Raw genomic sequence first — 14,163 nt, forward strand, 5'->3', positions numbered from 1 at the left:
GAGGTGGACTACATCACGAGCATCAATCTTTTGTGATAGGAACAGAGTGTAGCAGCAGCAATAAGCTGGAATAGAGAAATCTGACGAAAGTGAACATAAAATAAGATGTAAACATAACAATGACTGTAATTTTAAACATCCACATGGCTCTTAAATTTTTTTTATCCCAACCAGTAATCTAAAATACATTCTATGGGGAAAGAAAACCCAAAGCAGAACTTCCAAAAGAATAATCTAAAACTACTCTGACTTTACAATGCATTTAACCCCCATGACTCAAACATGTCATTACTATATCTATTCTCATTTCTTCCTTCCAGATAAGTTTTGTTGGGCGGCCTGGTGGCGCAGCGATTAAGTGCACCCGCTCCACTTCCGCGGCCTAGAGCTCACAGGTTTGGGTCCCCAGCGGGGATCAACGCACAGCTTGTCAGCCATGCTGTGGCACTGTCCCATATAAAGTAGAGGAAGATGGGCACAGATGTTAGCCCAGGGCCAGTCTTCCTCAGCAAAAAGAGGAAGATTGGCATCAGATGTTAGCTCAGGGCTAGTCTTCCTCACAAAGAAAAAAAAAAGGGGAAGAAAAAGAAAAAAGAAATTCACACAACACAGATAAGTTTTGTTTTTGAAGTTTCGATGTGAGTGTAATTGGTGCAACCTTTTCAGAGGACATAAGATTGGACCTCAGAAGAGCCTAAAGCCAGGCCTGTTAAAAGAGACTCCTGGGAAATCGACCTGCACTTTACCAGTCTTGTAGTGAGGTATTGGAGTTGTTACCAGTAACTTGAGCTTGGGCATGATGATCAGTCTCTAGAACCATTGAGAGAAGCCAGGAGGGATAAAACCCTCTGTGGATATAGATATAGCAAGGGAGCTTCTCTCGCGCCAAGAAAACTTCGCTCCTTGCCAAGTGGTATTATCCACAGCAAATACCTCTGTGGGGAACTTTGAAGACCTGGAAAGTTCTACCTCCATCTGAGAGGATGCTGTATGCAAAGATAGATGTAAAGGACATTTATTGCAGTACTGTTTAAGACTGTAAAAAAAATGATAACAACCTAAATGTCCTTCAATTGGACCAGTATATTACATTACACCCATAAAACAGAATGAGTTGACGAAATGAATTGCATTATATGTGCTGATATTGATCTTCAAAACATATGAACAGAAAAAAGCAAGGCAAAGAATAATATATATGCTACCACACAATTTGTGTTTAAAGATGAAGACATACAGACCTTTCTAATTCTGACAAGTAACCCAGCAGCCATTAAAGAAATGTTTGATAAATGTGACTTCATAAAAACAAGAGTTGCACATGAAAAATAATACCATAAACAAAATCAAAAGATGTTTGTTTCCACAAACATACACAAGAAACATATCAGTGGACAGCTCAGGGAAGAGGAAATGAGTGGCTGGAGGAGACAGGGGTGAAAAGACTTAAGTTTTCACTTCCTCAGTATGTTTACATTTTTTTTCCATATGCATATTACATGCTGAAAATGAATAAAGTAGTAAAATAAAATTTAAAGTCTACTCATACATATACATACTTCTATATGCATACACACAAGGAGCTGCTGACAATGATTATCCCTAAAGAGGAAGACTTAGATTTTCTTGGGTATCCTTATGCACTGTTTGAACTTTTTACAGTGAGAACATATTAATTTTATAATCCAATCTTATTTTATAATAAAAATACAGTTGTTGAAAGTGTATAACTTGATCCTGAAATTCTACCTCAAGGACTTGATACTACATTGGAGAACTGCAGACATATTTTCTAGGAGGTCCTTTGCTAAGCATAATGGCTAAAATTTGGAGACTACTTAAATTTTTCCTATTACTAGAGAATTAGTTAACTGGATATATATTTACATGCATACATATAATGTAATGTCTGCAATAATTAAAACTGATGATTTAGAGCTATATTTACTGACATGGAAAGATGCATAATATTCTTTAATGAAAAAATATAAGATCATAGTAGATTTCACTAATCTATACTTATAGTTATCTGGAAAGATAAGTAATTGTCTCCTAGTAATAGAGTTAGGGCTTTTAATTTCTGTAGACATTTCTGAACTATGAATTTTTTACAATGAATATGTATCATTTTTATAATCAGAAAAAAAGCTATTTTCTTTTTTAAAAAATAAGAACTATCTTGAATAGTATGGAATAAAAAAAATAAATAAAGGCATCTACAGGTTTAGCTTCAGTAATACAGCCAAAGTGGAACCAAAGATGGAAGCGAAGTTTTTCATTGCGTGGCCCTGAATGATAGGGCTAGCTATTAAAGTACCAAAACATTCTGGATAAAACCTACAAAGTATGTTACGATTTAAGCTCTGGTGTCCAAAAATCTTTAGCTGAATTTTTCTTGTGTTTAAAATATTTTACTTAACCCAGGCATTTCATCATCTCCCTTGCCCTCTGTGTGGTGTATGGTACTGCCTACCACTTCTTCTAGAAACACTTTCTCCCTGGTTGTTATGATTCTACTACAAGGTCCTGGTTTTCCTCCAAGCTGCTGTGCACAGCCAATAAGCTATACACTGTACAATTCCTGTTGCACAATGGGGTGACCCTGAGTTTTCTCCTCCTTCTCAGAGCTCAACTTGGCCTCCTGGATAGAAATCTCTTTCTCTACTCTCCATCCTAGGTCCTCCACTCACTCTACATACTCTCCCTAGGCAATTTCAAGGTCACTCAGAGCTATTACTTCAAGTACTTGGTAACTCCCAAGTCTATCTCTATCCAGATCCCTCTCTTGAGCACTAGATTCACGTATCTCCCTAATGGACATTTCTTCTTAGATGTTTAACAAGTACCTAAAATTCAATATATCAAAACTCAATTCATCATCTTCCCCCCTCAGATTTGCTCCTCTTCCTGTTTTGGCTTATCTGTGTGAATGGCAATATCCTGCTGCTCAAGCCAGAAACCGAGGAATTATTCTTGGTTCTTCTCACTTATTTCTCTCTCACATCCAATAAATCAACAAGTCCTATTGATTGTTCATTCTCATACTCTCTGTCACTTCCCTAATTCAAGCTACCAGCATCTCTCACTGGATTACTATTACAGTCTCCTAAACCTGGTTACCTACGGCAATTCTGATTTTGTGCTGCTGAGCAATCTTTTTAAATGATAAATCTGAACTTGTTACTACCTGTTAAAAATCCTACAAATGGTCCCCACTGCCTTCAGAATAAAGTGAAGTCCATAACACGATTTACAAGACCCCACTTACTTCTCCAACTTTATTTTTTATACCTCTCACCCGACCTGTTACTCCTCTCTAAGATCTGGCACTGAAATTCTTTCAATTCTCTCACCATACTATCTTCCCTTCATATCTTTGTAAATGCTACTCGTGGTGGCTCCAAAGGGTACTGGGGAGAGCTTTAGCCTCCCCCCCCCACAACACACAAGCTCCCAAAATTACCTTAAATAAACAATTTAAGTTAAAACTTGCTTACTACACACCATCCAACCCCTACTGCACTTCTTTTTCAGCCAGAGTGCACTCTTTCCTATATAAAGAAATTCTGGAGTCAGATGCTATCCCTCTAGCCTGCACTATAACTCCCAACCCCCACTCACTTTTATTTACCTCCCATTCACTTGTGTAGCTTCTAATTATCTTTCAAGTCACAACTGAAATATCATCCTTGAGCCCCCAAGAGCAGATTAGGTACCCCCATGGCAACTTATACTTTTCCCTATCGCAGCCCTATCCCACTATATTATAACTACCTGTTTACTTGCCTGTGCCCCTCAAAAGTCTGTAAGTTCCCTAAGGACTTAGACCATGGTGTGTTCACTGCTCAATCACCTATTTCTGGCAGAGAACCTGGCATATTACAGACATTTGGTAAATAGCTATCAAATAAATTGTAAATACACAAATTTACCAAAACAAAACGTACAGCTAAAGAGAAACCATAATGAAATGTCAAATATTTAAATTATTTAATTTTACATATAAAAGAATCTTCAATGTTAAGTCAGCATTGGAAAACAAATTACACGCATGCCTTATTTTTGCTTGACATTTTCTCGGCAACTGTATATAAACTGAATTTTTGCAAACTGACTCACATGATAAATACGCTAGGAGAGCTCATATACTTAAAAGGATTCTTTCATAAAGTGAAAAATACTTCAAACAAATTTGTCTATTCTATACGAGCTTAAATTTTCATATGACTTATTGGCTTTCCTTAGAACGGAAGTGATATAAAAATAATTTTTCAATTCTTACCTCCTCTTTCCCCCAAAATATGACTTGTTTACTATAAACCATAATACCACTGGTGGACGAGTTTTGGTTTTTTAAATCCCTTTAGTTCTCTAGACAGCCTATAAATTTAGGTGTACAGAAACACCCAGAGTAGACCTTGCATCACGATGTAACAAATTCCTCTCCTCGGGATGATTATTTGTTAGAATTCATAGACTATAATAAAGTTATAGATTTTAAAGAGCTTGTCTAGAGAGATGGGTAACTGAGTCAACCCTGAGTAGTAATTAACCTAAATAATTATTTATTCACATTACAAAAGTAAACTTCAAATATGAAACAACCATGGAGTTTAAACAAAATTAAACGCCAACTCTGGTTCAGAGACTAATTAATATTTTCCTTAAGTTTAGAAATATAAGTTTGATCCCCACTTAAACTGATTCATTTACAAGATATATTTCAGAAAACACTTTACTCTTTGTAGTGCTCAATTTTCAAATACCTGGCCTTCAACTTGGTTCAGCCAATTAACAAAGTTTGCCTTTGGCTTTTTGTTTTGTTCAGTTATCAATATAGCCAGCTCATCAAACTTTGCTTCTGTGGGTGTTTTCCCAAGGCACTGCTTTTCCATTCTCCTATAATATGCTCAAGTTTTTAATTTTAGCAAATTTAAAAGAAAGACTTTCAAATATGAATTTCAGATACACCACAAATAAAAAAGTATTAAATACCTGTCAACATTTGGCAATGTGCCAGAAACTGAGGGGAACACAATTACTGCTCTAGAGGAAATCTATAGTATCTAACTCATAAACATTCACCAGAAAGACCCAAAGGACATATAAACATTAACCACATATACACTGAAGTAGTTACATAATATACCCATGAAGGACTAACTACGTTTTGTGGGGTGATGAGTGAAGAGGGACTTACTGCAGTTGTATGTTAAGATAAAGTAGTTAGGATTTCTGAAGCTAAATGTTACAAGCTATTTCAGCTGAGGGAAAAAATTTCCAGTACAAGATGCTCCCTGAGAAAAAGTTCAGAATGGTGGTCTAATCTGATGGAGGAGGAGCAGTTGTATTAATCCACATTTCAGAATCACTGTGATAGACTAGAGTGTAAAAACTGTCCCAGAAATAAGGTAGGCTAGTCAGGTCTTGTAGACAAAGGACAAAGATCTTGGTCCTAAACCAAAGTCAAGGAAAAGCCACTCAAAAGTGGTTCTCAGCTGCTTTGAAAAAGTCTGGCAGTTTCTCAAAAAGGTAAATATAAAATTACCATATGACCCAGCAATTCCATACCTCAGTATATGCCCAAGAGACCTGAAAACATATACCCACATAACAACTCACACACGAATGTTCATAGTAGCATTATTCATAATACCCAAAAAGTAGAAAAAACCCAAATGTCCACCAACTGATGAATGGATAAACAAAATGTGGTATATCCATACAATGCAATATTATTCAACCATAAAAAGGAATGAAATACTGATAAATGAACAACATGGATGACCCTTGAAAACATTATGTTAAGTAAAAGACAGACAAGAAAAGGGTACATATATTCTATGCAGAAATAGAAGTATAATGATGTACACATGAAGTTTATACAATGTTACAAACCAATGTTACTGCAATAAACAAAAAATTTTAAAAAAATAAAAAATAAATGAAAAGGGTACATATTGTGTAATTCCATTTATATGAAATGTCCTGAATAGGCAAATCTATAGAGATAGAAAGTAAAGCAGTGGTTACCAGGAGCTGAGAATAGGGGGAATGCACAGTGACTGCTAACGGGTATGTGGTTTCTTTTTGGGGTAATAAAAATGTTCTGGAATTAGACAGTGGTGATGGATCCACAGCCCTGTGAATATACTAAAAACCAGGGAACTGTACACTTTAAAAGGGTAAATTTTATGGTATGTAACATATCTCAATTTTAAAAAGGGGTTTCTTAGCATTTTTTCTGCCATAACACATCTGAAGGACATGATAAAACTCCATCAGCAAAGGCAGCTTACTACAGCAGGGACTGGTTTTGTGACTTTGACAATAACCATACTAAAGAATCTTGAGAATCACGATACTAAAGGGTCTTCGAGTATTAAGACCAAAATAACAGGTGAAAGTCACTTTTCAGTGACAACATCAAGAATTGCCTTGAGGTGACAAGAGATATCTAAAGAGAAAAAACATCATAGTAGTTTCTAAGTAACAAAGAGATGACCAAGGCCTACCTAAACTGGTGTGAAGGAAAGGATTTACAAATTGTTCTGAAGAAGGAAAGGACAGTACAATTTTCATTCTCTAGCGGCAGCTAAGAACAGAAAAAGAATAAAGAGAAAATGAGGATTGGATTCAAAAATAAAAGGAACTATAACAAAGACGACACCAGCTACAGGGAATAATATATATTTATCAACACTGATTTGGCATATACAGTTCCGAACTTACATATGGATCACATTTCAAATGTTTGTAAATCATAATTCTGAACACATGTGTCCAGAGAAATATTTTTTTAAAAAGTAGTTAAGTTTTCAAATGGCCTGCAATAATTTATAATAATTTGTCATTATTTCTATTTTCCTAGCTGAAATCCAGTATGCCAGAAGCCATCTCCCTACCTCCCATCTCTTCACACATCACCGAGTCCCAACAAGAGAAATTCCCCCTCCAATCTGTTGCCACCACCATCTCAGCAGCATAGAAAATTCTGGCTCCCTACTCCTCATAGAGGTGAGGCCAAAGCAGAATCATCTGCTATCCAGAGCTGTAATCAAAATGGACTTCTCCCATGGCAGTTTTATATATGAGAGAGATTCTTAAGTTAGGGAGTTGGATTTCAGACACTGCTTGTATTCTGATTCGCCAACATTCTCGTGATGGAAAACTGCCACAAACAATTAAGGTGTTCAGAGCATGCTGATAAATTTATCCCCACTGTTAAATAGCGGAGACCACATCATGTCCAGTGGGTACAAAGGAACATTTGTAGTACACATACATAGTACTACACATACAGCAGGAGCTCACAAAGGCTTGCAAGGGAAAAATGGGGAGAGGAAAGGCATGGGAAGAAAAAATTCAAACCCATAACATTTGCTGGGAATACACAATAAAAAGCACTCCTCTTTGCCCTATTCCTCTTGAAATGCCCTTTCTGATGAGATCTTCCCCGTCTTCTAAGAGTCCAACAAAATGTTGCCAACTTTGAGGTTTTTCCTGAAAACCCTAAGCAGTTGGGAGCTTTCATCTCTATATTCCAATAGCACCTCCTATTAATTATTATAGTGCGTATTAAATTGCTACAGTTTATTTACATGACTGTTTCCCCAGTAGATCGCTCCTCAAATAATGGAATATTTTATTCATCTTTGCATTCCCAATACCTTGGACAGTGCTTGGTACATAGAAAGGCCCAATAAACACTCGTTGAACGAGCGAGTGAATGGATTTCTTCAAATGTTGGAAGAAACAGTAGAAGTAATACTCAAATGAACAAATCCCAAACAAATTAATTTAATTTGCCAGTCTGGCTACTAAGAAAATGGGATCTAAACATGAAACCTCAAAGTGACCTCAACAGTGTATCTGAATGCACTAAATATCTAAAGCAGATAAATACATCTGCAAGTAGATAAGAAGTGCACAGTAAATATTCTGCATGTTCCTTTCCACCGCATTTTTTAAAGGTTACAAGGAATACTCCTTATGCGGATACAAAATCCCCAGTGATGGGGATTATTACTTGTTGTATTTGGCAATTTCTGACATCTAAAAAAATATTTAAAATCAAATTGAAACCTAGATACAGCGTTCAGCAATATCCAGAAGAAAAACTATTAGATTCTTTTGGGGAAAATACAGGGTTCCAACCAAGTTCTGATCACAGCTAAGCAACTAAAACCGAATTAAGGCTCCAGTGTAGATTGAATCATGAGTCCCGTGTGCTAGACACCAAATGAATGGTTCACAGGAGTGGGAGCAGGCACTAACCATAAATCCCAACATCTTAAGAGACAAGTATGAAAGAATGCTAAGGTGGTATGTGTAAGACATGTTAGGTAAAGTAGCTGATAAGTCTTTGGGAGTCACCTAACTTCTTTCTGGCAGTTGATGAGAACCCATGTTAAAGCATGAGACTAAAAAATATGGAAGTGTACCACTGTCTAAAGTAAAACTTTTGTTTTAGCGGTTAATTTTGCAAAAGTATTACATTTTATATTCATAATTTTTACTTCCTCAAATCATAATAGCAGAAAAGACCCTAAAAATTATGAACTCAAACACCCTAATCCTACAAATAAGGAAACCAAGGTTACAAGGCAAATGACTCATCCAAGGTCATACTGGTAATCAGAGGCAGAGTCCAAACTCAAACTCAGGTCTCCAGTCTCCCCAACTTAGAGCTCTTTCCATTAGATGAAGAACTTTCATATCTTAACACGCCTTATTAGAGTTTGGTCCTACACACACACACATACGTATATGTATGTGTGTACATTTGTAGACATACACATAAATGTATGTATGTATAGACACACCCACATATCTACATACTTCTGCAGCACTTGAAAAACCAGGGCCATTTAGAAACGTACTAAACAAGTATACCAGTTAACTGAAAAGACTTGTACTGTGATAAGGCATTCATATTTTCTGAATGATCCACTAAAACCCAAATCTCCATGCCTATGTTTATATTTATTTTAATATATTAATTATATGAAGCATAATGGTTAAGAGTACGGGCTGTGGAGTAAGAAACTTGCTTGTAATCCTCCAACTCCAGCTCTGACATTTAATTAGTCCTGTAACCATGGACAAATTTACTTAACCTTCCTAAGCCTCAGTTTCCTCACCTGTAAAACTGAAAAACAGAACTGACTTGATATGGTACTCGTAATGATTAAATAGATGATGAATGCAAAGGGCTTTGCCCAGGACCTAGTACCTACTCAATAGTTTAGCTATTATCAGTATCACTGCCTACTAATCTCTGTATTTTCTACCAAAGTGCCCCAACTAAAGTTTCCTATATATCTAACACATATACACAATCCCAATTATATATTATCTGTTCTTTTAAACATAGAGTATAGCAGACTAAGAACTCTATTCAAGAAAACTTCCAATTTTTTTTTTCTTTTGGAGATCAAACTCTTACCCCAAATTAATTTTTAAATTCTACAAATGTCTAGTGCCTATAATGAAAGAGTTTAGAATTTAAAAACACAAGTTGTTTTCTGTCTTCTCACACTTTTCCATTCTTTCTAACAATATGAATTTGGTTGTCTAAATTCTGCAAAGAGGAAATGCAATTGACTCAGAAAGAAAAGGAAGCCCCCTGCCGCCCACTACGTATCCTTTTCGTGTTCAGACACAAAGGACACTCTCTATCTCATTTCTGATGACACTGAAAGCAAATTATTTCCAAGAGTTATTGTGCATTTATTTTTTAACTATTAGAATCTGAAATTAACAAGATCATAAAAGGCTTTTTTTCCACGTATGTAAACATATCTCAAATAAAGTATTTCCCCCTTCCCCACATTCCTTAAAATGCTGAGTTTATCATAAGTGTCTAGCAGGATAATATTACTAATTAAGTCAAACAAATGACCTTCCAAACAATTTTATTTTCTAAAACTTAATAATTTAAGAAGCTAACTCCTCTAGTCCAAATTCTTTTACTAATTATTCATGTTCTATGACGCTCGCTGAACAACTAAGAGGATAAAACATTTACATACATTCATTTTAACAGTCAAATATGTCTAAACAAAACTTATTTCATGTTACTATAAATCTCAGGATCCTGTTGGAAGGTGTTACTGTCTGGCTTCCTAGAGTACCCCGAAATTTCAGCCGCAGAATATATAACTTAATTTGAAAGTAAATCAATACTAGAAACAAATTATTTGATCATCTTTTTATAAAAGATTAAACACCCACAAATTTTATTTTACCAGGACTAAAATGCATTCAATTACATTTCACTGACATAAGATCAAAAGAACCTCATAAATACAATGCTATCTTTTACCAGAGCAAGGTTATAAGAAAGAAGCCAAACCGAAAAATATTCCCTCTGGAAAATAAAAACTGTTTTAAGTAATTTTAAAACTCTCCTGACATTTGATCCATTTTAAAAAAAGTTCATCCTATAAACAAAATCATTAAAGGTTGCTGGAAAACAAGTCCCAAGAATTACAAATAAAAAACTATTTTTTTCCAAAATGCAATGCTACTTTTCGGCTATCACAGATGACTAAGAAATGTTCCCATACTATACATTTAGTTATTTTTAAATTGCATAATTCTTCTAAAATTATTCTTAGCCTAAATTAAGACCTGACCATGAGGTATATAATGTAGTTAAAAGTACCACTTGCCAATATACAATATTATAGCTTTTATACAACATTATAGCTTTTAAATAAAATATAAAATCAAAGTTAATAAAATTTGCATATTTTATTAGCTTAAATTGGTAATTTATGAAAACAGAACTGGCTTCTCTCAGAAAGATTAAAAATAATTTAAAGTCACCAGAATTTTATAAAACAGACAACAGACTGGTCAAATGTACTACAACGTCTCACCTCATGGGCGTGGGGATTTTATGAATATGCCCAAAATTACATAATATTGGGGGATGGGAAGATGGTTTAAGGCTTTTGAAAAATATTGTATGGGAAGTCAAGGATAATTTTTAAATATATATGTTATTACAGAGTAATACTTCACGAGAAATATAATTAAACAACAGAGTCAACAGTATTTCCAGACGCTGATTTCTCAAATGTCACCAGACAATCTATTCCACTAAAAAGTACTTTTAAATACACGCAACACCCAGGGTATCAAGTTTTCAAATCCCTACCTTTTGCAGATAGCTGTACTGCTTTACTGCTGCATATAAGCAATGAAATGCACATTCCAAATTAATTAGAATTACCATCTCCCTCTTGGAGCCCATTTTAAGTTATTTTAGAAAAGTTATCTCAGTAAATCTAAGAAAAATGTTGACTAAATATACACTTCCTTTCCCAATATCCAGAAAACTAAAGTATTTATAAATATGGCTTCCCCCGCCAAGTAACTTACTTCAGCTTTATGAATGGTTTCATCCCTTTAATGCTAATATAGTTCTCAACATACACTCCTACATAACTGGAAAACATAAGCAATTATTTTAAACGTTAAACAGCAGCTAACCAAACTAACAGCGATGTTCAAGTAAAGCTACTTTGTTTATAATAAAATCTAAAGATTACATAATAACCTTTGACATCATCTTTCCAGCAATTTTCTATAGTGTCAAAGACAACAGAGACAACATCCGTTTTTCACAAGAGGAAAACAAGGAGTTAATTAAATATATTTTCTCCTCAACTAAGAATTGCCTCCTCTTTTGTCAATATTACAAGACATTCATACTACTGACAAAGGAAAAATGAACAATTCACTCGCCCGTTTAAGAAACTAAACTGGGAGCATTACCAGCCATAGACTTAATCAAGTTATTTCTAGGGAAGAATATCTAAAGCAAAGAGACTATTTAGAGTTCACTGCCAGCTGCTAAATTTCGGGGGAACAGCCTGAACAAGATAACCCCTATTTGTCACTCGCCTTTTTCCCCACCACCCACCCTGCACCAAAGCCCCATTGTTCTATGTAAAACTCACAGCTAATGATATCTAAATAGCAATCGCTACACTCATACTGCAGACGATCACTACGAGGAACTCTTCAGAACCACATTTACTTGCTGCTTTCTTTCCCCCAAGTAAAATCCAAATTTGGTAATAAATCAATCACAAACTGGTGACGGAAAGGATCACAGCTTCCCTTCCAGACTGATGGATGTCACTCCAGAGAGGGCTGAGGAAATCCCCATGTTACCATAATAAATTGACCCCCAAAAATCATCTAAACTGACGTTTTATAACGAATTTTTAAAAACATCTAGTACCGAAACCCTTGAAAAGTATACAGCCCGTAAGGTAGAGGCTCCTTTTCCCTATGAGCCACCAAAGTAGAACAGAGACAGCAGCACGCAGGGTTTCGTGCGGGTTTGGATCCCTCGTACACTTCCTCCCCAAACCTGCCAGGCGGGCACAGACGCGGGTGTCGAGGAAGTGGGCGACCGGCACTCCGGCGCCCCGCTCTCCCTCCGGGCTACCTGCCTCAGCCTGCGGGAGCGCCGCCCAGCGCGGACACCGGCACAGACACAAACACTCACCCATCCTTCCTCTTGGCTTTGTAGACGTGACCATAAGTGCCTCGGCCAACTTTGCAGCCCTCGTATTCAAACAGGTCCTCGACCCGCTCCCGCTCGCTGCTCAGCTTCACTTTAAAGTCATAGTCCATTGTCACAGCCTCCGAGGCCGGGGAGCTGGGTCGGGGGGGTCGGGGGGCCGGGATGGGGACCGTGGACGCAACGGCAGCCGCAGCCCCCGGGAACCCGCCCGCTCTACACCCGGCGGCCGCAGCACCAACCCGACTGATGCGGCAAGCGCAGGAGGAGGCCCCGCGAGAGCGCCGGGGACATCCAGGGGGGCAGCGGGGCAGAGGCCGGCCGGGGGGAGGAAGGGGAGGTTCCCCCGGGCGAAGGAGAGCGGAGGGACGAGGGCTGGGGGTGGGGAGCGGGTGTCTCTGCCCTTGTCCCCGCGGGCTCCCGGGGCGCCGGCTCTCCTGCTCTCTCCTGCCGCGCGTTCTGCTCCCGCTGCGAGGAGCGGCGGGGCGGCCACGGCGGGCTCTGCTCCTCTCACGCTCGCACTCACGCCTCACCCTCTCTCACACACACGCTCACACTCACTCACTCTCTCACTCTCCCATACACTCAAACAGAAAGGCAGTGCGGCACAACAGCCGGTACCTCCTCAGAGAGACCAGGAGGGAGGGGAGTCGCGGAACACGGCCGCGGCTGTCGCAAAAACGTCGCGAAGGCTCAGGCTGCCTCCGGCACTCCCTCCAGCCCGTTCCGCGGTAGCTGTCCGCCCTCGCCGGGGCCGGCACCCAGAGGACCGTGTGGAGAGAGCCGGATACCTAGTGCCCGAAGCTGCCGCCAAACGCACCACGTGGACCGTCCCGACGGTGGCCAGAGCCCCAGACTACAATGCCCAGAATGCACCGGCCTCCGCTGCTGCCGCCCCTTCTAGACTCCACCCCTCCCAGTGGTGATATGGGGAGCGTTGCATAATGGGATTAGTAGTCCAAGGTGAGATTAGTTTCAATCACTTAGGGGAAAAATTATTTTTTTACAGCGATATCGCTAGAGTCTGATTTGGACCATAACATTAACCAAAGAAATTCACATGTGAGGAAGGCTAGTTTGTATTAGAATCCCATTTTGTGCCACTGCCGAACTCCAGATTTTAAAGGGTATTATCATTATGCAAAAAAAGTCTATGAATTTGTAAACAGCTCACAGACTATCGGTTGGTACAGTGTTCTTGTTCACAGTCCGATCAGGGCTGCACAATAATATCATCTTACGCACATTACAAACATCTATAAAAAGAAATCAATGACGAGTGTCCACGCTCCTGCTAAATAGTGTTACTCTTGTGACAGATGACCATCCGAAATCTTCCCATCCATTCAGAGGGGAGATTATTTTGAGTACAGGCACCACTGCCTGTAAGACCAGCAGTTTTTAGCCATGATTACAGCAATGCCTCTAAATCCATGGAAGCTAATTTGTTAATAATTTTAAAGTAGGAAAGGTGTCAGCTGGAGGGATCCAGATATCTTGGTAATAATCCCTCATTTTGTCTTATCCCTCTTATTTACATATCTATTTTTTGTTTTTCGATTTTATATTTGTATTTATTTTACATTTCCCCATTGCTGCCGTTTCCACTAAGGCTCCCC

At 38.2% G+C, this 14,163-nt stretch overlaps 1 protein-coding gene across 6 annotated transcripts in view; it reads right to left on the reverse strand.

Moving 5' to 3' along the window:
* Positions 1 to 13,322, reverse strand: part of CDK8 (cyclin dependent kinase 8) — a 114,955-nt gene extending 101,633 nt beyond the window's left edge. For 4 of the 6 annotated variants that reach the window (XM_014791228.2, XM_014791227.2, XM_014791226.2 and 1 more), the window contains exon 1: positions 12,530 to 13,159. In XM_014791228.2, coding sequence (XP_014646714.1) covers positions 12,530 to 12,657 — 128 coding nt within the window. In that variant the 5' untranslated portion in view covers positions 12,658 to 13,159. The other 2 variants (XM_087436281.1, XM_087436282.1) reach the window with 2 other exon arrangements.
* Positions 13,323 to 14,163: the final 841 nt, after the last annotated feature.

The sequence above is a fragment of the Ceratotherium simum genome, chromosome 10 (genome assembly GCF_057802395.1).
Source record: "Ceratotherium simum simum isolate JZ-2026a chromosome 10, ASM5780239v1, whole genome shotgun sequence".
NCBI classification, from domain to species: domain Eukaryota; kingdom Metazoa; phylum Chordata; class Mammalia; order Perissodactyla; family Rhinocerotidae; genus Ceratotherium; species Ceratotherium simum.